This window comes from Amborella trichopoda, chromosome 5 (assembly GCF_054954075.1).
Source record: "Amborella trichopoda isolate Santa Cruz 75 chromosome 5, AtrichopodaSantaCruz75HAP2 v2.0, whole genome shotgun sequence".
In the NCBI taxonomy this organism is placed as follows: domain Eukaryota; kingdom Viridiplantae; phylum Streptophyta; class Magnoliopsida; order Amborellales; family Amborellaceae; genus Amborella; species Amborella trichopoda.
In genome coordinates this window covers 46,800,556-46,824,327 of record NC_142340.1, presented here as the reverse complement: position 1 = coordinate 46,824,327, position 23,772 = coordinate 46,800,556, and the positions used below count along the sequence as shown (strand labels likewise).

Genomic DNA, 23,772 nt, shown 5'->3' with positions numbered 1-23,772 from the left:
TGGGTTAAAGCTTGGAAAGAAGATCTACTTTGAAGATGTGGGTTCTGGAAATACGGCTAAGAAACCACCTTATTGGGAGCTGGCAATGGCCATTATCAGATTTTAAAGCCCCAAATTCATTACATGAAAACCAGTAAAAAGAGGAACCCACTTTTCCTGAACTGGTAACCAAATGGGTTAGAGAGAGAGAGAGAGAAAGTATAACTGGACAATGTAAAGAAAGGAAGGGAGGGAATCGAGGATGTTGATTTCTTGTGTGAGTTTGGTGGTTCGGAACGTCTAGGGGAAGCATCAAGGAATTTGGGGAGCTTGAGGGCCACCCTTCTATTTCTTGTGTCTTTGGTCTTGAACACATGCCCATACGACTTAATACCTATATTTTCTCTTGACTTGTACTTCGCAAAGCCATATTATTGCAGGCACACGGAAGAGAGTCTTTTGGCAAGAGAAAGGTGGAAGATAGTGATGGCGCTTTTTTGGAGAGAGAGAGGTGGAAGATAGCGATGATGCGGACCTCAAACTTATAAGGTGGACTTTATAATTTCTAGCGGTTTCGTTGGGTTGATATTGCTCGTCTTTTTCAGTAATACATTTTTTAGCTATTGGGGTGGGTAATAGATTTCATGATTTTGGAGGAAATTTAAGGTAATATGTTTTATTTCCTGCCCACTATATGGGTACCCAAACACTGGAAATGGCATATTTCCTCATTATCTATTTCCCCGTAATAGAAATACAGGTATCCAAATGGCTCTTTAGGAGTCCGTTTTCATCTGAGAGCATGGATATGACCTACAAAAATATTTTGGCTATGCAAAGGAGAGCCTATTTTTGCTGTATGTTCAAATTCTTAACTATTTTATCATTTAACTCTCTGTTATAAGCATGTCAAATCCTAGAATCTTCCATTCATTCATTTTTACAGAGAGCAGCAATCTCATCTTCCCATAGCGATCATGAACTATACATATGACAAGATACTGAAAAGCTTGAGGCCCAATTAGTTGTTTCTCTATAGATAAATAATCCTCACCTTGGATAGTTAAAAGGTGAGTTACTTGGTATCAGGAGCCTATCAAAGATTGTTGGAAAAGCCCAATTAGTTCATTTCTCTTTAGATAAATGATCCTCACCTTGGATAGTTAAAGGTGAGTTACTTGGTATCCGGAGCCTATCGAAGATTGGTGGAAAGCTTATCTACCTGACCATCCCAAGCGAGAGTTGAACTGTGGTATTGGGATGGTGAATCAACTAATCAATGCTTCTTAAGGAGCTTAATGATACCAATTAGCGATCTTTAGGCATTTTAAATCCTTACCTGGATGTGGCCTCATCTACAACATGGTCTCTGCAAGTTAGCCCTTTTGAGTTGTCAATTGTGCTGGTTCTTCTGGTGAATGGAAATCGAGCATGGGTTATTTTATCTATGCTGTTAGGAATTCAGTTGTGTGGAGTTGCAATAAACAACTAATGGTTGCAGGGACCAGTGTAGGTATAAAGTATAGGTTGATGGCTTTCACTGCATGTGAACTATCTTTATGATGGAATATTTTTGGTCCATTTTCTTTGTTTGTATTTTGTTCATGAGCAAATATCTGCTGTTGATCGACCCTAAAACAACCTCCAATGATTTATCAAATTAAAACAGCAAATAAGAGAGATCCAAGTTGAAATTTGACGAAACCGTAATTTCTGAACATTTCAATTTTGAAACAATACAGTTTCCCTTTAAAAAAATGTCTTTTCATCTTGTAGATCTTCCAAAAATGAGTAGAAGCTATGTTACATGGATTCTTTGACAAGGGTTCCATACCTTTGTCGGAGACGTATGGACATGCGTACTGGTATGGATTCTTCTGGATTTACAGCTGGATTGGGTGATTTTAGGAAATGGGAGGTTATGGCAGACCGTTATACCAAAGACCCAATGGCATGGTGAGTGAAAAATGGTAGACCCTCAGGCTGCAAGCACTAGCATTTCGAATTCTCGCTCAACTTTGCTCATTATCTTGTTGCAAAAGGAATTAGAGTACTTTTTTTCATATTCACTCTATTAAACGCAACATGACGACTTTTGCAAGAGTTGAGGATTTGGTTTATGTTCACTCTAAGCTTTGCATATTTTCAAGAAAGGAAGACTATAAAAGTGGGCCTTCAAGATATTGAGACGCACTTGGAGATGAGTTATTGGTGGATCCACCTACTTGTTTGCAAAGAGTCTCCATGACACTAGATGACCCAAATTTGGATCCACTTGTGTTTGAGGAGAGCATTGAAGAAGATACCTAGATCATAAATTTTTATTGTGTATAATTTGGTCTTGTGGAATTTGGAAATCCATAGGGGTTCCAATTTTGGTGTTGAATCAAAAGTATCTATGATCTACCAATTGTTTTGTGCATTTTTTTTTTCGACTCTTAGAATCGTGATGCATCTTGGTTTGTCCTGACACTGCGTATATTTTTTGATATCATGAATGGAATATTATGTGAATTTTTTGCCAGTCTTTTTGAGAAAGTTTCAAGGGTATTTTTTTGGTTTATTCTATTTTTTAAGAATAGACGCTCCAAATTTCAAGTGATTTAGATTTGTAAAAAAAATAATAATTAAAATACAAAATACAGTTGTGACCCCTTAGATCGGCCCATATTCAATTTAGGCCGTTGGGTATTTATTGTAGCTGGCAGCTAGCGGGCTGACCTCATATTATCCCTATAACCATCATCATCAAGCCTTATCCCAATTATTTGGGGTCGGCTACATGAATCTTGTTCCTCCATTCGTCTTTATCAAGGGCCACACCTTTAATAAAACCAAAATTCACCATATTTTTTCTCACTTCTTCTATCCATGTCCTTTTGGGACTTCCCTTTGGCCTTTTGGAGCCTTCCACTTGATCCAAATCACATCTCCTAATCAGTTTTGTATTAGGTCTAAGTTGCACTTGGTCAGCCCACCCAAGTCTACTTGCCATCATCTTATTAGCTATTGAAGCCACACCTAAGTTTCCTCGTATATATTCTTCGAATTCTATTCTTTCTTGTCTTGCCACTCATCCATCTCAATATCCTTATCTTAGCTACGTTCATCCTATGAATATGTTGTTTCTTGACTGCCCAACATTATGTCTCATAAAGCATGGCTGGTCTTACAGCAATCCTATAGAACTTAACCTTCAGTCTCAATGGTATGCAACGATCACATAAAAGTCCGGATGCACATCTCCACTTCGCCCACCCAGCTTTAATTTATGTGTGACATCTTCTTTAATCATTCCCTTTTCTTGGATCATCGACCCATCATCAGCATCATCATCATTTTAGCCTTTTTCAAATTAATTCGGGTCGGCTACATGAATCATGATTCTCCATTCTACTCAATTAAATGCTATATCTTCAGTGAGGTTATAAGTTCCCATATCTTTTCGAACTACTTCTAACCATGTCCTTCTAGGCCTATCCCTTGCCCTTTTCAGTCCTTCCACTTAAACTAATTCACACCTCCTAACAGGTGCTGTACTTGGTCGGCACCATACGTGGCCAGCCCACTTAAGTCTATTCTTATTTCATCGATCCGTATATTTATATTTATACATGACTATATTGATTTCGTTCTTGCATAAAATAAAGTTTTCTTTGTATAAATTTAGATAATTTGATTTTATATAAACTAATATTTTTATCAATTAATTCTTCAAAAAAGATAATTTTATCAACTAAGTTCCAATTATATAGGCAGATGCGTGCGTATGCATGTGAATGCATGCATGTGTGTAGAGAGAGAGAGAGAGAGAGAGGGAGAGAGATTTTAGGTCATTAATAAATCTTGTGGAGATCATACCAGCTTATGTGAAAAAAGAAATTTCACCTCCTGGGATGGATTCAAAGAGAGAGAGAGGGGGGAAATCTAAGTTTAATGTGGGAAAACAAACAGAATAAGGGTTTAGAGAGAGAATTGAGTTGTGCTATATATATATGGGAAAGGATGAGGAATGCTGGCTTGCGTATAGGTTGTGTGTACGCCCAACAGTCCTGATTTCCCATCCTCCACCTGACGGTCCTTGTTCCTTTTTTAACTCTCTCTCACTCTATCGTTTTAAATTAATGGCCTCTGACATATTGCAGTGGACCTGACATAGACTCTCGCTCCCTCTCTCTATGCACTCTCTATTTCAAACTCCCACTGCCTCTCTCTCTCTCCCTCTCCGCACTCTCCATTTCAGCCTGCCCCCCCTCTCTACTCTCCATTTCTGCCCCTCTCTCTTACCCTCTACAATCCAAGGAACTCTCTCTCCATTCTGCCCCTCTCCCTCTCTCCCCGGTTGCCTCCTCCATCTCTCTGTCTCCATCTTCCGCTTCCTTTGTCTCTCTCTCTCCCATTGCGACTGCTATTACCCCACCTTTCTCTCTCACCGTTGCATCCTCCGCCCTCTCTCTCTCTCCCTTGCTACCTCCTTCATCCCCGCCCTTTCTATCTCACCACTGCATCCTCCGCCCTCTCTTTCTCTCCCATGCTCCTCCTCCATCCCTGACTTTCTCTCTCACCACTGCATCCTCTGCCCTCTCTCTCTCTCTCTCTCCCCTGCTGCCTCCATTTCTGTCTCTGCATCTTCCGCCTCCCCTGTCTCTCTCCTGCTGCCCCGACTGCCCCTGTTGTTACCCTCTCTCTCATCCTTGCATCCTCCGCCTCTCTCTTCCCCGCTGCGTCCATTAGCGCACCCTCTCTCTCTCTCATCCCTGCATCCTCCGCCTGTCCTCGACGTTCATGGCGTGAGGAATTTGACGCCCCATACTCCTCTAACCCTGCCAATGTTACCTGTATCCATGCAACATAACTTCAGCCAAAGATAATTTTTTTCTGAAAGATCGAATACTCAGATATCAAACATTTGAATTATGAAAATGTCTAGTATACCACTTATTAATATATAACCTGTTGATTAGCACAATTCTGTTAAACATCAAGTAGATGATGATGCCTCAATATCCTTAAGGCATCTTTGATAATGACAGTCATGGGAATTCCCATACACTATAACTGAATAGAATTTAACATGCCTTTTTCATAGGGTCTACATATTAAATAGAAGTCCACGACACTAAATTCTGTTTTAGTTGCAAATTCACATATTTTTTTAAATAGCAAATTTTGTGGAGTTATATTTTTGTGTAATACGAAATCCATTGAATATAGTTAATTTAAGTTGCCAGACTTCCATTTAATAAGAAACTGGAGAATGGGTTGTAATAGTAATTGCAGTCAATTTAATTGTTGCTATCCATTTAGGAAGTCTGGCTCTAAGTGGAGGGATGAGAGAGAGAGAGGGTACGCTAATGGAGGCAGCGGGGAAGAGAGAGAGGCGGAGGATGCAGGGATGAGAGAGAGAGGGCAACAACAGGGGCAGTCGGGGCAGCAGGAGAGAGACAGGGGAGGCGGAAGATGCAGAGACAGAGATGGAGGAGGCAGCAGGGGAGAGAGAGAGAGGGCGGATGATGCGGTGGTGAGAGAGAAAGGGCGGGGATGGAGGCAGTAGGGGAGAGAGAGAGAGAGAGGGCGGAGGTTGCAGTGATGAGAGAGAAAGGGTGGGGTGATAGCAGTGGCAATGGGAGAGAGAGAGAGAAGGGAGCGGAAGATGGAGATAGAGAGGAGGCAACTGGGGGGAGGTAGAGGGGTGGAATGGAGAGAGAGAGAGAGAAGGGTGCAGAAGATGGAGACAAAGAGAGGAGGCAACTGGGGGGAGAGAGAGAGGGGCGGAATGGAGAGAGAGTTCCTTGGATTGTAGAGGGTGAGAGAGGGGCGGAAATGGAGAGTAGAGGGGGGGGCAGGCCGAAATGGAGAGTGCGGAGAGAGAGAGGCAGCGGGAGTTTGAAATAGAAAGTTCATAGAGAGAGAGGGAGCGAGAGTCTCAAAGTGTCAGGTCATCTGCAATATGTCAGAGGGCATTAATTTAAAACGGTAGAGTAAGAGAGAGTTAAAAAGGAACAAGAACCGTCAGATAGAGGATGGGAAATCAGGACCGTTGGGCGTACGCCCAGCCTATACGCGAGCCGGCGTTCCTCATCCTTTCCCATATATATATATATATATATATATATATATATATATATATATATAGTGTTTCAAAAAGAGTTAGGCGGCACCCAGGCGGCCAAGGGGGTCCAGGCTGCTTAGTGCCTAGGCGGCCCACCTAGAACTTGGGCGGCCCAGTTGATTAAAAAGAAAACAAAGGAAAAAGCTAATGAGTGATGACTGATAATGATTAATTCATAAGAATTTTGATAATCCATAATACCATAATCCATAAGAATTTTGATAATCCATAAGACCATAATCCCAGTTAAAAAAAAAGATAGAAGTCGAGACGAGAATTTTGATAATCCATAAGCCTATAATCCATATTTTCATACAATGCTAAAACAGTAAAACCATATAAGCGTACACTGATAGTCTGATACACTGTAGACTGTACACACAAAAGTTAGATAGTAGAACTAGAAACTAGAAAGTAGAACTAGAAATTAAAAATAAGAAAAGGAAAATATACAAAAATTCGAAAAATATACAGTCCAGGACACAACAGTCAACACAACAGTCAACACTCAACACCAAGAGTCTTCACTCTTTAGTCGTCATCATCAGAAGGAATAGGGTAAGCTTCATCATATGTATCACAATCGAGGCCATCATCATCAGAGTCATTTCCCTCTTCAATATAACGCTCGTCCTCCTCTGTTTCCTCTGAATCTGCCTCTTCCTCCTCTTCTTCTGCCTCCCTCTTACTAGTATGTGCAGATGAGGCCTTAGGAGTCTTAGCTGCTCTACACTTTTCTATCTTTTTGTGCTTCCTTGAACTCAAATATTGTATAATTTCCTCCCTGGTAGTCTCATGAACATTTTTACACGGGGCAGCATCCCCTTAATATTGACAAGGTGTTTTTTAAACCGGTAAATGCCCCATTAGTATCCTTTCCACAATAATTATATTTAATACGACTTTTGTCATTTGGATTAGGTTATAACCATACTTCCAACCCGGATCACCACTTCTAGAAGAATCTGGAGAAGATATTTCCACAGAACAAGGCTCATTTTCATCATTTTCTGGTTCTTTTAAGTTCAAAAGTTATCTAATCTCATCCCGAATAGCTTCAGGAACTTTTTTACAAGAAGCAACATTCCCTTTAATACCGGCAAGATATTTCTTGAATCGGTTAATACCCCCATTGGTATCTTTTCAACAAAAATTACACCTTATACAATTTTATCATATGGCTTTGAGTTATAACCATACTTCCAACCGGAACACTTCTCTTAGAAGTAGCAGAAATAGACCTATTCAAATGACAAGGCTTTTGTTCCTGTTTTTATTTTACATGACTCATATATTGCTTAGTCTCCTCTCTGATAGCTTTAGGAACATTTTTACAAGGGGCAACATCCCCTTTAATACCATCAAGATGTTTCTTAAACTGGTTTATACCCCCTTTCGTATCTTTTTCACAAAACTTGCATCTAATGCAATTTTTGTCACTTGGATTCGGGTTATATCCATATTTCCAATCTGGATCTCCACTTCGACTAGATCCTGAAGAAGACATCTCAAAATAAAACAAGCAATCTAAAAAATAAATTTTTGCACTTGCTTTGATTGCTCGAACTCGAAACTCCCACCTCTGAGATGTTTTCTGGTGCTAAAATAATAAGGAACACCCTCTAATAGGATTATAAAACTCCAAAACTAAATCAAATCTACTTGGGTGATGTTTCGATCCGTTTTCCGTAACTCCGAGAAACACTTTGAGCCAATGAAAGTTGCAAAATTTAGTTTTCTTGAGTTTTTTTTCTCTCTAAAATGGGTTATTGTGGGTTTAGGTTTGAAATGAACCTCAAACCCATCCTTCAAACCTTTTATATTTAAAAAAAATCAATGCAAAGAAAAAAAAAAAAAATTTCCGCCCTAAGCGGGGCGCAGGCCCTGGGCTAGGCGCCCGCCTAGGCGGGTTCCGTATCTCCTTGGGACTGCCACTCAGTTTGCCAGCGGGCGATGCGTCCAGGCCTTCTGGACCTCTTAAGCGCTGTGCGGTTTGATTTTTTGAACACTATATATATATATATATATATATATATATATATATATATATATATATATATATATATATATATATATATGCAGTAGACATAGGGATTAGAATTCGGGTATGGGCTTAATTAGAGACAACTTGACAATATAGTCTAACATGACTACAATAAAGAACTTTTGTTTTTGAAATGCTAGTCAATCTAACTCACGCGCCGCTTTAAGTTTTATAAAGAAACAATATATCGACTTTAAATAGATTCTACAACTAAGGGTCTACATGGACCATGAATTGATAAGGTGGGGAAACACATCATTTTCCCGAAAATTTACTTTACCTCCAATACAAAAAGTGTTAATTTTCTTCATCTTATTTCTGTAGTTCAACAGTAAGAATCAAACTTATAACGTGGTATTCCTATTATGATGAACAAGTCACTCAAGCCCAAGCACAATTACTGTTACAAAAACCGTTGAGAAATACTACGGTGTTTAACTACCAACACAATGATAACCAAATGGTAAAAGTTTTCCATTTTAAGCTTTCTTGGTTCAACCCTACCATCACTTTGCCTAGATCATTTTCATGACATTATGCCAACACAAAAATGACTCACATTGCACTGCTCGAAACAATCTAGGCCACTCGGCAACGTGCGTCATTGAGCAACGACTAATGCATGAAACTAGTGTATCTGAAAACCAATTTGGTTTCATGTTAGGAAGGTCAACAACTGAGGCTATTTTCCTACTTAGGCAACTGATAGAGAAGTTTAGGGCAATGGGAAAAGACCTCCACATGGTCTTTATTGATCTAGAGAAAGCTTATGATGGAGTATCTCGAGATTTGATTTGGCAGGTGTTGGAAAAGATAGGCGCCTTTAGACACTACATCGACTTGGTAAAAGATATGCACGATAGAATGCTTACTAGTGTACAACCAACTAGTGGAGAGACGAGTGAGTTTTCAGTGACAATAAGTCTACATCAAAGGTCATCATTGAGCATGTTCCTAGACCTGAAACAACGTCAACACAAAGTTAGAACTTTAGAGGGATGCTTTAAAATTCGAAGGTTTTAAAATTAGTCAGACTTAGACAGAGTATATGGAGTGCAAGTTTAGTAATAATAGGAGTACAGATGAGGAAGTAGTTAAGATTGACGGTCAGGAAGTACAAAAAAGAGCGTACTTTCGATATCTTGGGTCGATAATTCAGGAAAATAGAGAGATTGAGAAAGATGTCGCACACAAAATTAGAGTTTTTTGGGTGGGCGAAGTGGAGATGTGCAACTGGAATTTTATGTGATCGCCGCATACCAATGAGGCTGAAGGGAAAATTCTATAAGACAACGGTAAGACCAGCTTTGCTTTATGGGGCGGAATGTTGGGCAGACAAAAAATAATATACCCATAGAATGAGTGTAGCTGAGATGAGGATGTTTGAGATGGATGAGTGGCAAAACAAGAAGGGATAGAATTCGAAATGAATCTATTCGAGAACATTTAGGCGTGGCACCAATAGGCAATAAAATGAGAGAGAATAGACTTAGGTGGGCTGGCCATGTGTGGTGTCAACCAAGTATAACACCTGTTAAGAAGTGCGAGTTAGTTCAAGTGGAAGGACTGAAAAGGGCAAAGGGTAGGCCCAAAGGATGTAGTTGGAAGTAGTTTGAAAAAATATGAGGACTTATGACCTCATTGAGGATATGACCTTTAATAGAGCAGAATGAAGTACCTAGATTCATGTAGCCGGCCCCAATTAATTGAGAAAAGGCTAAAATGATGATGATGATTGTTAATTAGAATGAAAATAATGTATATTTTAAAATTTGGGTCAAACAAATGGCCCTAGGGGTCTGAAGATTGTTTCATTATATTATTATACAACCGTTGCATGATATCACTCCCCATATATATATATATATATATATATATATATATATATATATATATATATAGGGAAAGATTAGAGAGCGTCGGGTTGCATATGGACTAGATATATGCCAACGGCCGCTATTTCCTTTCTCAAATGGAACGGAGCCCTTTGAAAATCTACCTTTCCTCTCTTTGGTTTTCAAAAAGCAACCCCCTGACACATTAAAGGGGCCGTTTTAAAAAAGCAACCCCTGATACATTAAAGGGACCTTGACACTACCATGCCTCTCTCTCTGCCATCTCAAAATGGGTTTTTTAAACCCTCGTCCCCCCCTCTCTGTCTCTCTCGCTCTCTTTCTCTCCCCCCCTGCTCTCGCCCCTCTCTCTCCTCTCCCATTGCCCTCTCGCCCCTCTCTCTTTTCTTTCTTGTCTGCTTATAATCGCTCTCGCTCTCTCTCTCTCTCCGGCCCTCTGCTCTCGCCCCTCTCCTCTCCCATTGCCCTCTCGCTCCTTTCTCCTCTCCCTATGCCTTTGTGATATCAAACATATACTTGGATGAATGAAGGCCACAATATGATCTCAATCTAATATGAAAATGGATCATTTTGTACTTACTATGTTTTTTAATACAGACTGAACTCGCTGTTCTTGAGGGTTGTTTTTGAGCCCTTTGTGTAAATTTTATTATGGAGAAGTTCTTCTAAATTCAATGTTTTGCTTCTTTCTAAGGTTGGTTTGAAAATATGTTCTTTTGTTGCTATGTTTATAATGATTGATCCCCGCTTTATGTTTCTTCTTAAGCAAATTCTGTGATGTACTTGGAGGAGAGGATTGTAGGTTTGCAATGTGCTTTTGCTTGGGTGTTGAAAAAAGTTGGGCAATTCCTTGATTTCAGACTGCGATTGCAATGACAGTAGCCAATTTTCTTTCTTAAGAGAGAGAGAGAGAGAGAGAGAGAGAGAGAGAGGGAGAGACGGGTAGTGGGAGAAGAGATAAGGGTGAGAGCAGAGGGCTTGACAGAGGGGGGGAGAGAGAGAGACAGAGAGAGAGATGGAAAAGGCTAGGATATGTAGAGCAGAGGTAGAGAGAGAGGGGCGAGAGGGAAATGGGAGGGGAGAGGAGAGGAGCGAGAGAGGGAGAGAGGGAGAGAGAGGGAGATGGGGTTTTAGAAAACCCATTTTGAGATGGGAGAGAGAGAGAGGAGAGAGAGATGCACAGTAGTGTCAGGGCCCTGTAATGTGTCAGTGGGTTGCTTTTTCAAAATGGAAGAGGGGAAAGGTGGATTTTCAAAGAGCACCGTTCGATTTGAGACAAGAGATCACGGCCGTTGGCATACCTCAAGTCCATACGCGACCCGATGTTCCCTAGCCATATATATATATATATATATAGCCATATTGCTGAATCCTACTTTTTGGGGCTTGAAGAATCCGACACCCGGTGCTTGTGTCCTACATCGACTCATGTACCTGGGAACATAGAGTAGAAGGGTCAAATTTGTGATTAACATGGTCTAGAATGAGCCAATGATCGATAAAGAGGTGGATTTTTTCCCTTTTTGGACAAAAAGGCTCGAAAAGGGGATTGATGTTGGATTTAGCCATTTTTGAAAAATTCGTAGGGCCTCGGGAATCACTTGAGCCCGATGGAAAAATTTCCCCGTTCACATAGTGAAGTGGGGGGATTTGTGATGAATTGGGGCAAGTCTATTCTCTGTGAGCCTTTGGAAAATGAAGGTCCCCTGATACCGGTCTGATTCATAGGATTCTGAGTTGGATCAGTGGTTTTTGAATCATTGGATAAAAGCAGCCTTGTATACCCCTTATATGTGCATATATTCCATAAATTATACTAACATAATAAACAATAAGTAAATAATACCTACAATCCAAAGCCAATATTCATACAATCCAAAGCCAATATTCATACAATCCAAAGCCAATATTCACCCCTTCACACTAGACGGGCTGGAGCATAGATGTCAACTATACCCAGCTTGTTTCATAGCAATGAAAAGAAAGGAAAATGAAAAAAGTCGCACCTCTTTCTAGTACGTATAATCTCTTATCTAGCCTGAGAAAGAGTTCATGCGGTAGTGATTTAACAATTAAATACAGCTGACTGCATTTTTTGTACACTTATTTTAGATACTTTTTGTTGTGTACCATAGGTATTCATGTCTGTCCATCATGTGGTGATGTCCATTCGCTGTAACAAAAATGCAGATCATATGTATCTTGCTTCTTAGTTTCTCATTTTCTCATTGTGTTTGAAACTGTTTTTTTACAACAAAAAAAAAAATTGTCGATGCTGTCCTAGTCGCTTATTTGGACCATTTATTCGGTTTTAAGAGTTAAATGCATTTGCATTCGAGACTGCTGCATGAGATATTTAAGGTCAGTTTGGATGTACCCAAATATTTTGGATGAGTGAATAAAATTTTCTGATGGGTCCAAACACATTGGATGTTATGAGTTTTTTGGGACAACAATTTTAAAACTATCAATTCTATGGTGCAATTGGCATCTAAAAAAATTCTACTTGGACTTGTTTTGTTCACACCTTTGGTTCTCATTGGGTTTCAACTAATCGGACCCCACCTTTCTCAGAACCCTTCCTCTCTCAATGCCCTCAAACACCTCTCCCATACCCCTGCATCTCTACCCATGGTATAAATTTTTTTTCTCTCTTTCTCTCTCTATCTTTTCTCCTACAATAAGCAAGTCTCTTTACCTAAAACCGCAAAAATGGAGCTCTGTCTCCCATGCACGGTGACATCAAACCCTTACACCAACCCATCTCTCTTCATCTGTCCTCCTCCCCTCCCATTCATCTCCTCAACCTTCTCTCGCTAACCTAGTTGGCCACCGAGACCTTGCTTTGTCCTCTAAATTGGGTTCCTTCTCTACTCGTCATGATGATTTCCGTAGCATCGAGAAGTGGGCTCAAAGACTCTGGGGAGAGCCATACCTTTGCTGTAAAAGGCTCTCATCTGGTAAAATCCTTTTTTGTTCCCCTCGGCTGCCAATGCCCTCTTTGCTTCTATGTCCCCATCCGGTAAGTTCAAGGGGGCGTCCCTTTCACTTACTCCCTGGTCACCTGTCATTGGAGCGTTTAAGCCTCAGTGGATATGGCTCAAGTTCTTTAACATCCCACTTCACGCTTGGACTGCAAATGCCTCTAGAAGTTTGGGCAGCTCTTCGGCACCCTCATCTCCATACACTGGAAATCCATTGAAAATCTTCCCATGGGCTCTATCCAGGTGCTGATTGAAGTTCTCGACCGTTCTTCTATCCCCCCCTTGCTCTGGTTGTATGTCGAGGTCCACTCCTACAGAATCCTCTGCGCGTGATGGGCTTCAAATTTGAATGCCCTGAAGAGGCCCTTCAAGGTTTTCTAAGATTGACCCCCCTCCCCAATCTCAAGGTCACCAGAACCGGCAATGGAGGACTCTCAAATCTGGTCTTTGGAATCAACTATGATCGACTAGCCCATCCTGCTTCGTCGTCTCACCTCCCCTCTACTTCCTTGGGGGCCTCTCCCCTTAGATGATCGTTCAAGCGAGCTCTCCTCCTCCCCCATTCCTCCTGCTAATCCTATCCTGGAACATTTGTGGGCTCGGCAACCCTACCAAGCGCAGTGCCATCCCTAATATCTCCACCCTTCATTCACTGGCTCTCCTAGCCCTCACTAAGACTAAACTACTTGCCCTCTCTCTATGACAAGTAAGGCAAGTCTAGGGCTGTAGGGCATGCCAATGGCCATTCACTCTATCACTGTCGTTATCACCAGAATCTCAGATGGTTTCTAGTGGAAGTTTCGGCCATCTACGGTCCAAATTCTGATGCCCTTAGGGATCAGCTTTGGGAGGAGCTAGACCTCATTGCCAACCTTTCCCAACCAGTTTGGTGCTTGGGGAGGGGGGGGAGGAATTTAATGTCACCAAGTTCTCCTTTGAAAGAAACTCCGGATCCAGGGTTACTGCGGCTATGTCTTGCTTCTTAGACTTTATTGCTCGAAACCACCTCATAGATATTGCCCTCCAAGGTGCCCAGTATACCTGGTCCAATCATTCCTTCACTCCCTCGCTCTCAAAGCTAGATTGGTTCCTTCTCAGCCCCGAACGGACACAGTCTTCCCCGGCTCATTTGCCTCAGCTCTCCCTAAACCTACCTCAGACCATTACTCGATACTTCTAGAGTCTAGACACCCTACCTGTCCCTAGGGTCCCCAAACCCTTCCAATTTAAGTTGGCTTGGCTCGAGGAATCAAACATCCTCCAACTCATTTCTTTTTGGTGGAATTCCTTCTCCCCTGTCGTCTCCGGTAGGGCTGGGTTCCAACTCCAGAGGAAACTCCAACTTCTTAAGGCTTCACTCAAAGACTGGAGCAAAAACCTTCCTTACAATGTCCGAGCCTGAAAGAGCTCAATTCTACTATCCATCCAATATTGGGACCGGCTAGAGGAACTTAGACCTCTCACGGCAGAAAGAACCTTAGATTCCATCATAAACTTGAGTACCACTCTCTCCTCAAGAAAGAGGAAATCTACTGGTATCAGAGATCGAGGGTCAAGTGGTTGTATTTTGGCGATTAAAAGACTTCATTCTTCCACAAAATTGCAAATTGCAAAGGCGGGATAACACAATCACCCACATCAAAGTGGATGACTCCACTTTCGAACACCCTGCTGAAGTCAAAACAGTACTCCTTGAATTTTTCCAAAAGCTCTTTTCAGCTTCCCCTGGGAGAGTTTTTTCCAAAAGCTCTTTTCAGCTTCCCCTGGGAGAGTCTTTTCAGCTCTTTTCAGCTTTTTCCAAAAGCTCTTTTCGAAACCCACCATGGGAGAGTTTTCTATCCAGACCCTTCCCCCTGAGAGGGCCGAATGGCTTGAGCGACCCTTCTTTGAAGAGGATATACTCGGTGCTATCCAAAACCTTGGTCAAGATATGGCCCCTGGCTCGGGCGGCTTCCCAGTCTCGATTTTCAGCACCTTCTGGACCTTGTTTTGATTGGAGTTCCTTGTGTTCTTTGAGGAATTCTTCAACAGGGGGATAGTGCATAAGGCTGCCCTTAATACCCCGTTCATCACTCTGGTCCCAAAGAAAGAAGGATCCGAGGAACTTAAGAACTTCTGTCTGATAAGCCTCATAAACAATTCCTACAAAATTTTATCCAAGGTGCTCGCCTCCCGCCTCAGAGAAGTCGTCGAATTGGTAATCTGACCCCAGCAAAGTGCATTCATGAAGGACCAGCAATTCCTAGATGGGGCCTTCGTTGTGCACGAGTGCATCCACTCGAGCACCTCTCCAAAATACCGGGCCTTATTGTTAAGCTCGATTGGGAAAAGGCCTATGATCACGTCGATTGGCTCGTTTTTTATGAAACTCTTCACCGTATGGGTTTCGGTCTGAGGTGGAGGAGATGGGTCATGGGCTGCATGTCGAGCCCTTATTTCTCCATCATGATTAATGGAACCCCTAGGGGATTCTTCCCCTCTTCTAGAGTCTGCGCCAGGGCGACCCCCTTTCCCCTTTCCTCTTCGCCATTGTAGCTGAAGTTTTCAGCCACTTCATCTCCTGCCTCTTTAATGGAACTCACAGCCCCATTATTTCACACTTGTGATACATCGATGACACCCTGGTGTTTTGTAATGCCTCTCCCTAGGAAACAAATACCCTCTTCCTTTTTGTCAAAGTGTTTTGAGTGGGTCACCAGCTTCAAGGTTAATCTGTAAATCAAAGATGATTGGAGTGGTGCTAGATCCCCGTTCGACAGAATCACTTGCCGAGGGTTGGGATTGCAGCACACATATCCTCCCCTCAATGTACCTTGGTATTCCACTGTGCATTGGGAAGCTTAAGCTTAGTTCTTGGGCACATATCATTGATAAATTCAAGTGCAAAATTGCCGCATGGAAATGTCGCTTCCTCTCCCCGGCCGGCAGAGCTACTCTCATCAAAGCCACCCTATCGAGCATCCCGATACAAATGTCCCTCTTCAAGATGCCGGCCACTGTCTTAACCCGTCTGAATCACCTTATGCAGAACTTTCTTTGGGAAGGGGATGGAGAAAAGCATATAATTTACCTCAGAGCTTGGGAAAACGTTTGCTCGCCTTGCCACCTCGGGAGACTTGGCATCCGAAAGCTCAAAGTAAACAACACTGCCCTGTTGGGCAAGTGGTGGCGGCGCTACGCCACCCAATCCAACCACCTATGGCAGCAGGTATTGCTTCAAAAGTACTGTCTCCAGTCCACCTCCTGGCTGGCTTCTTCCAGAGCAAACAGCAGACCTTCGGGTGCTTGTGCGTTCTCCTTAGCTTCCTTAACTTGTTCAAACAAAACATTCGTATCTTAACACGAGCCGGTACTTGAACTAAATTCTGGTCAGTTTTGTGGTTAGGATCCTCTCCCCTTAAAAATGTTTTCCCTTCCCTTTTCCAATTGACCCTCAATCGGCAGGAAACTGTTGCTGACCTCTTCGACACCCAAGGATCGAACCCAGTGTGATGCCGTCTTTAGGAGGTCTCAATTAGTAACAGAACTTCAAGAATTCCTTGATCATGTAGCACTTCTGGAAACCACCTTCTTCCCCTTCCGGGGTGACAACAAGCTCATTTGGTGTCTGACACCCTCAGGTCTGTTTTGAGTGTCCTCTATTTACTGTAAGCTCATTTGGAAAGCTGCAATTTTCGTGCTCTAATGGACAGTGTGGAACGAGCGCAACCTGAGGACATTCCGAGGTCAGTACTTGTCAACTGGCGCTTTGTTCTATAAGATCAAATAACTGGTTACCTTTTGGGCCTCTAACCACAAGCTGTTCAAGGGAATTTACCATTCGGCCTTCCACCTGCCCCCTCTCCACCTACCCTGCCCTCGGGTCCCTCGCGCTCTCTGTGGAAGCCACCAATCCTGATGGCATTAAGCTTAATTTTGATGGTTGCTCCCTAGGCAACCCTGGGCCAGCCGGTATGGATGGCCTTTTCAGGAACCACGAAGGAGCAATCCTCGCTTCCTACTCCAAACCTATTGGACATTTTGATTCCCATTCGGTTGAAGCCTATGCACTACTCAAAGGCATTAGACTCTTCGACTGCAGTTGGTCTTCAGCCCTCATTATAAAAGGCGACTCAAGTAATGTAATTCGCTGGGCCTCTGGCTCTGCCCATATCCATGGTCTCTGGCACATATTTTAGAAGAAATTGCCCATCTTTGTTTGGGCCTCTCAGTATCTTGGAGGCGTGTGGCATGAATGCAATTCACACACGGATTCCCTCGCCAAAGAAGGTGCTAACACTCAAGTGACTTGAGTATTTTTTTGCAGCCTCAGTCCTCATTTGATTCTGGTGGAGAATTCTGTTACCTCTCCTATTTGACCCCCCAGGATTTTGTACAGGGCTTCCCTTAAGGGGAGCCTAATTTTTTGGTTGTATATATCTCCCAACTCTTCGGGCTGAAATTTTGTACTAATTTCCTTTTACAATACAAAGTAAACATTCTAAAAAAACCCATCAAAAACCCCCTTTCAATTTTTGGGCTTCTTTACTTTGTAAAATAGGACCAGGGCTCTTGTGCCTCTGCAAACCAGGGTTTTGTTTTTCTATGAAAACTAGACCCTTTTGGGTCTTCTCTCTCTAAAAGAAAAGGCCGAAATCAGTGGGGTTGATCTTTCTCAGTCAACCAACATTTAGGGTTCTATTATCTCCCAGGAACCAGGAATTTGGGGGTTTGGCTCATTTTCTTTTGCAGTTCAGAGCTATATTGCTTGGGGCTCAATATAAGCCATTTTAGAGCTCTGATTTTGCAATTGAGAAGCTCAGGCTGCTGGTTCTGCAATGACTGTGACATCTCTCTTTAAAATCATCTCAAAATGCCGTGCCCTTCTCTCTCTTCAGCTTCCTTCTTAAGCCATCCAATGAAATCCTCAATTTCTAGGTTGTTTCTTTCTCTAACATTCAACTCTATGAGAGCTTGGTTCTTTGCAAGGTTTCAAAAAACGGTCCGCCCGGCACCTAAGCGCCCAAGACACCTCTGACTGCATGCCTAGACCTGGGCGCCCCATTTTGGGCTAATGTACTTGGGCGCGGGCCCAGGTGGGCTGGGCCGGGCAGGTGCCTAGGTGGGCACCTAGGGACGTGGGCCTTTTTTCGATTTTTAAAGATGCCCAAAAGGGCAAAGGGCGTGATGTTGACCCATAAAGGTTTAAATAGGTTATGGGAGTTATTTTCAAACCCCTAAAGTTAAAAAAACACTTCATAAGCCCTCAAACTCTTAGACATTTTGATGTTGTACTTTTTGCCTTTTTGGACTATTTTGTTTTTCGCTTTATACTTTTGTATGGTTTTAATTTCGAAATTTTGAACAAGTTTATTCTCAACGTGTGATATGTCATATGTTTGTATATAAAAAAGTATGTTGCAATATTTTCAAATACAATAAATTACGAAATTGACACAAATAACATATATGTGTGTTTGGACAACACATATATGTATATATATAAAGAATTTGTGCTACAAGGCGCCTTAGGTTTTGTGTACATGCCTAGGCGCCCGCCTGGGTGCTGGGCGTCTGGCCGGCAGCCTAGCCTTTTTTTTGAACCTTGGTTCTTTGGCAACCCCAATTTTTACTCGTCTTTCTTTCTCTCGTTTCACTAAGAAAAACCATAAAACCAACATTTGCTTAAATGGGGGTTCTATCTGTCTTAACTTTCAAGTGAGTTCCTTCATTGGTTCAGTTGATTTTTGGGTTTTGGTGGTGGGATTTTTTCCGGGATCTTTTGTTGAGTTTTTCATTTAGAGAGAATGTTGTATGGAAACATGGAGGTTTTTGACTGGGAGGGATACAGAAAAAGCTTACGGAACAGCCAAACAACTTTGGAAGGGCAGGGAAAAAAAACTCCAAAGTTTTCACATTTATATTTGAAAAACTTGCACGTTATTTTTAATAACAACGCTTTTCTAATTTGACATCCACACTAGCTTTCTACCAGTGAATTTGTTGGTTTGATTTACTTTCCATGAAGAGCAGTGCTGTTTTCTTGTATCAATGTGTGCAATATCACATGTTGCTACGATGTAAATATGAATAGTGAAGTGGATTACATGCATTATTTTGCACCTTTAGTTTATTCACTTAATTGATGTGAACTTATTATTGTTTGAAGGTCATTCTACTTTGTACTTACCATGGTTGTTTCTCTGTAGAAATTTTCATCTGGTGTTACTGATGAAAGAGTTGGTGCTGGAGAGAAGCAGAGCGATATATTGAAAAGCGATGGCCATGCTGAACATAAATTGGGCAGTGGACATGATGGTAACGGGCTTGCTAAACTCGAGAAGCTGCTGAATCAAAAAACATTTTCTAGGCAAGTGTGGGATGTGAGCTTGTGGGATGTGAGCTTGTCATTCATCCTTTTTATTTCTCATATTGTTAATTATGTTAAATCGTTTCATTTTTTGTATTTCTACTTGTAATAGAATTGCATTCTGTGGAATTTCGTGAATGTACTGATGCCTACTTTGGCTTCTACAAGCCACAACATTCAATTAGTACTTTTATCTCCTATGAGTAGCATCACGGTCATGGAAGAGAAAAAATAGTAATAGCAAGGCAACAATTATGTGGATCATTTTATATTTCAAATATATTCAGCGTCCTCCAGGGCACAAAGATCGAGAAAAAAGACTCTATTATAAGACTGTTCAATCAATTGTCCAACATACAGATAGTTGATTCTTGGAGAGTTTGGGAACTACTAAAGCACAAAAGTAAGGCTTTTTCGTCCTTTCTTGGAAATTTTGATAGAACCAATGCAGGCTGATATAAGAACCATCACCAAGATAAACTCGAGAATTACCATCCAATTCTTGGGAGGAGGAAACTGTAGTAGATTTCCTGTCATGTGATTCGAAGCGCCAGAGTCAAGAAACTACTCATAGTTATTGGATTTAGCAGATGAAAGAAAGTAGACCTTGACTTTCAAAAAATGGTTTACCTGGTTGGAGAAAGATTACTCTTAATATTGAGAGCCGACATAATCTGCTGCAGATCGTCAGATGGAATAGCTACAGTGCTGATTTAAAATGCACTTTCGTACTTTCCTTGATCTGCTACCGCCAGCTTGCTGCAATTTGAAGCATCTATATAGATAACTCCTGGTTTCAAAGCTTGAAGATACAACAATAGGGGGAGTTCTTTATATCCATTTAATCTTTGGACGACCTAACTTATAGACGGATGCTTGTAGCACCAGACCTACAAAAATAAAGAATTTCATTTGAGTAAAGCGATAAAGAAACCTGATGAGATATTGCAGGGCTGAGTGACGTTCAAATCATTACCTGAAGCAGCACCATGCATTGGGTCTGATGTTTCATGTGCATGATAGTTTGATTGTGCAGTTTGTTGTACAAATCAGCAAGTATTGCGGCGGTAGTTTCCATAATCAAATAAGTTACTCATAAGTCTTAAAAAGGGCAAGAAAAGAAATTCCCCTCAAGAAACAAAGGCATACATTTCATAATTTTTTGTTTGGTCAATCTTTCAAGTGCTTAACTTGTTCCCGAAGTGACACTCGAGTTCAATCCGTTTGCGGTAGAAGACCTTAGGATCTTCAGAAAAGCCGATTCGGATTGCTGATTGGTCTAGTGCTGTAGGAGATTCCAGATTTGAGAAGCGTCTTTAAGGGTTATAGTAATCTCACCACCAGGCAAAAGAAAGGTGTTGGTGCGTGACCCCAATTCAGATACGTAGATCTGAAATTCATCAAATGGATTTTCAATAGGTATAAAAGGTGTATTTTTTTTCCCATTGCAATTGGAATCTAGGAGAATGGGCAGAGGTCCAGGCTTATGGGTGTGGGTTTTATGAATTGCAAGTTTCTGCACCTATTTTCCATGCTTTAAGAGTGTAATTTGCAGCTACTATCAAGCTAAAGGCAGGTTTAGTAAATAAGCCTGGAGGTCAAATACTGTTTCTGGGTCTGCTCTTCCCCTCATGTCTTCATATGATTGTCTTTCGGATAGTTGCATGGTTGATCTTATAGTGAGCATCATCATACCAACTTTATTTAGTCTCTTAAGACTTAGAAATAGGTACAGATATTGGCAGGGCCTGGTCCAAATCTGCTCAGCAAGTCCAATCGTTTGAAAACCATACTTTTTGAAGAATATTCGCTGGATATTTTGAAGACTCGCACATACTTGAGTTAGCCTTGGATCATATGAGTCTGGGCGAGTCCGAATCAGACTCACTGAGTTTCTGCCTTTTCTTGTGAAAATATTTAATTTAATTGTCATGGATATAATTATGTGACTATTTGCAATTCAGGAGTTTATGATTTCTGGTTTTCTTTCATTTCACAGGGATCAGTTCAATCGTTTGTCAGAGCTCCTGCGTTCAAGGATGATCGATCATTCAAATGATGATGGGTATAGAGGGGAAAACAAAAATTCTCTTGAAGTTGGTGAGCCTATTCTGCCTCAGAATGATTTAAGAACTTCGAAGCAAGAAAAAAGGAAAGATTTATGTAACAGAATGAGTGGAAATTTGGTACGTAGTAACATTGCATCATATGTTATGAAACATTACTTTCATGTTTCAGAATGCGAAAAACCTACAGGTTCTGTCTAGTAAGACTCCACAATCATTGGATCCTATCCCACTTTGAGATGTGAGGGCACTTCACAGAGTAAATGTTTATCTGCATCTTGAGTTTGGATTAGGATCCGACTGCTATGGATGCTAGGAAACATTTCCCTTTCACGTTTTGTGATCCTTTTGCGATATGTGCATCTATATCTTCCTTTCTTGAACGCTTGAATTGGATGGTTTTTCACAGAGTGAATCAAGGCCTTCTGTTCAAGGGAAAGAGGCAGTTTTATTCAACAAATCAGTTGGAAATATGGCAAGCAATATTGTTGCACCAGAGGTAAGTAAACTGCACCATTTTATGTTACATGCTCTGTTATTTTATACTATTGCATCATGACATTTATTTGTGGCACGGCATTTGTCATCATCTCTTAACTTGCTAGTATATATGAATTCCAGCTATTTACACCTCCTCCTAATGGACTGATGATGAATCGCACATGCTTTTACAAAGCTTTGAATTTTTAAATTGGATACTTGATTTGTGTATTAACAAGCAAAAACTTCAAACAGATATCTGAGGAAATAAGGGCTTCGCCTATCAAGATTGCAAAAGCATACATGGAAAACAAATTGTCAACACCCTCGTCTTCTTGTACTAAAATATTCAAGGATGAGAGAAATTTGCCTTACAGTGGAGCTCTTGAACCCAGATCACTTAGTCTATCACTTTTATCAAAGTCCCCTCCTACGTGCTGGCCAGGTGCTCTAGGACGGGATCAGCATGGGTACCTTACGCCTCCAACTCAAAGAGGAAGAGTTGAGTTTCATAGTATGGCTTGTACCCCCTATTCCAGAGGAGATTACACCACTGCTACTCCCAATGTATGTGAAATATTTTTACTGTTGTTTTTAGTTTCTCTATTTCTGCATGAACATACCTGTGATAACCATTGTTATTTCCATATGTATTTGCAGGGTTCTCTCGATGGAAATCATAGATGTGCACCTTTATCTCATTGGAGACAACCACAAACCCCTCTTTCAGGGGGTGGACAGGTGGGATTTCATGTTCTGTACGCAAATGTTACTCATGCATTGACCATAGTCTCAAAATTTGCATTCAGCACACAATTGTAAATATTTTCCATGAGCTTCTATGTTACAATGTGATCGATCTTTATTATTTCATTGTTTTGTTATTGTTGCAACTTGCATTTGATTATAAGTTTTGTCGTCTTTGCCAATTGAAACATTTTAAATACTGGGTATTATAGACAGAACAGGTGATGAGAGACTTGCAGAATTAAGGTGATTGAATTTGGCAGTTGTTCTATAATTGCTAAAATATTAATAATGAAAACTTAGAATGCTTGAAAATTGAATGAACAATTCATGGGCATCTGATATGTTGACACATGTAGTTAAGGCCTCTTACAGTGAAATTTGACTGAATATATCATACTCTTTGCTTCTGGTGTGGGAGACATCAGACAAGTTGATCAATCTCTCTCTCTCTCTCCCCCCCCCCCCCCCCCCCCCCCCCCCCGCCCTTCCTTTTCTTTTGTCTATTAGTTTGGGTATGAGGAATGAGATGATGGAAATAACAGGTTGGTTGCCACCATTGATGGTGGTGCATGTACTTGCTGGGGAAGATGTTCTGTAGTGATCCAAGAGGACTTTTTTTTTCAACTTGTATGCATCAAAAACCTCAGGTTCATTGGGATAAATAATTAAATACCCTATCCATTATGAACAATTATTTATCAAGAACCATGACAGCAACAATACTAGCAACAAGAGGCGAAAAGACAATAACAACAACAACCATAACAGCAGCATCAACACCGAAAACAGTCGTTATAATATATAATTGTAGATTTATTATTATAGTGGTAATAATTGAGATAAAAATGACGGTAGTGATAATGCTGCTGATGATTGTAATATTTAGAATAATAGATTACTGGTAAATAATAATAGCAAATCACTAATGAATGCATCTAATAGGAAATATTTAGAATTTAGACTACTGGTAAATAATAATAGCAAATCACTTATGAATGCATCTAATAGGAAACATGGATCTTTGTATAACCTTCAAAAAAAGAAAACTTGGATCTTTGTAATCAGCTAACATGAGATGACATTTTCTTCAATTGGAATGTGGAACTTTAGTACCTTCTCCAAAAGAGAATGTGACAACTAAGCATGACTTTCATC

The 23,772-nt window shown here is 41.0% G+C and overlaps 1 protein-coding gene and 1 long non-coding RNA gene across 15 annotated transcripts in view; one reads left to right on the top strand and one right to left on the bottom strand.

Annotated features, from left to right (window-relative positions):
* Window positions 1-23,772, top strand: part of LOC18431881 (uncharacterized) — a 43,348-nt gene that overhangs the window by 16,862 nt on the left and 2,714 nt on the right. For 7 of the 14 annotated variants that reach the window (XM_088868433.1, XM_088868432.1, XM_088868434.1 and 4 more), the window contains 5 exons: window positions 19,161-19,321; window positions 21,321-21,507; window positions 21,797-21,886; window positions 22,123-22,434; window positions 22,528-22,608. In XM_088868433.1, the coding sequence (XP_088724559.1) occupies window positions 19,161-19,321; window positions 21,321-21,507; window positions 21,797-21,886; window positions 22,123-22,434; window positions 22,528-22,608 (831 nt within the window). Of the gene's footprint in view, window positions 1-405; window positions 529-19,160; window positions 19,322-21,320; window positions 21,508-21,796; window positions 21,887-22,122; window positions 22,435-22,527; window positions 22,609-23,772 lie in introns of all 14 variants that reach the window. The other 7 variants (XM_088868441.1, XM_088868437.1, XM_088868442.1 and 4 more) reach the window with 4 other exon arrangements.
* Window positions 19,786-20,057, bottom strand: LOC148782157 (uncharacterized). Its single transcript, XR_016056598.1, has 2 exons — window positions 19,952-20,057; window positions 19,786-19,851 (listed from the first exon to the last, which is right to left on the bottom strand). It is a non-coding gene; the product is annotated as an uncharacterized LOC148782157 (long non-coding RNA).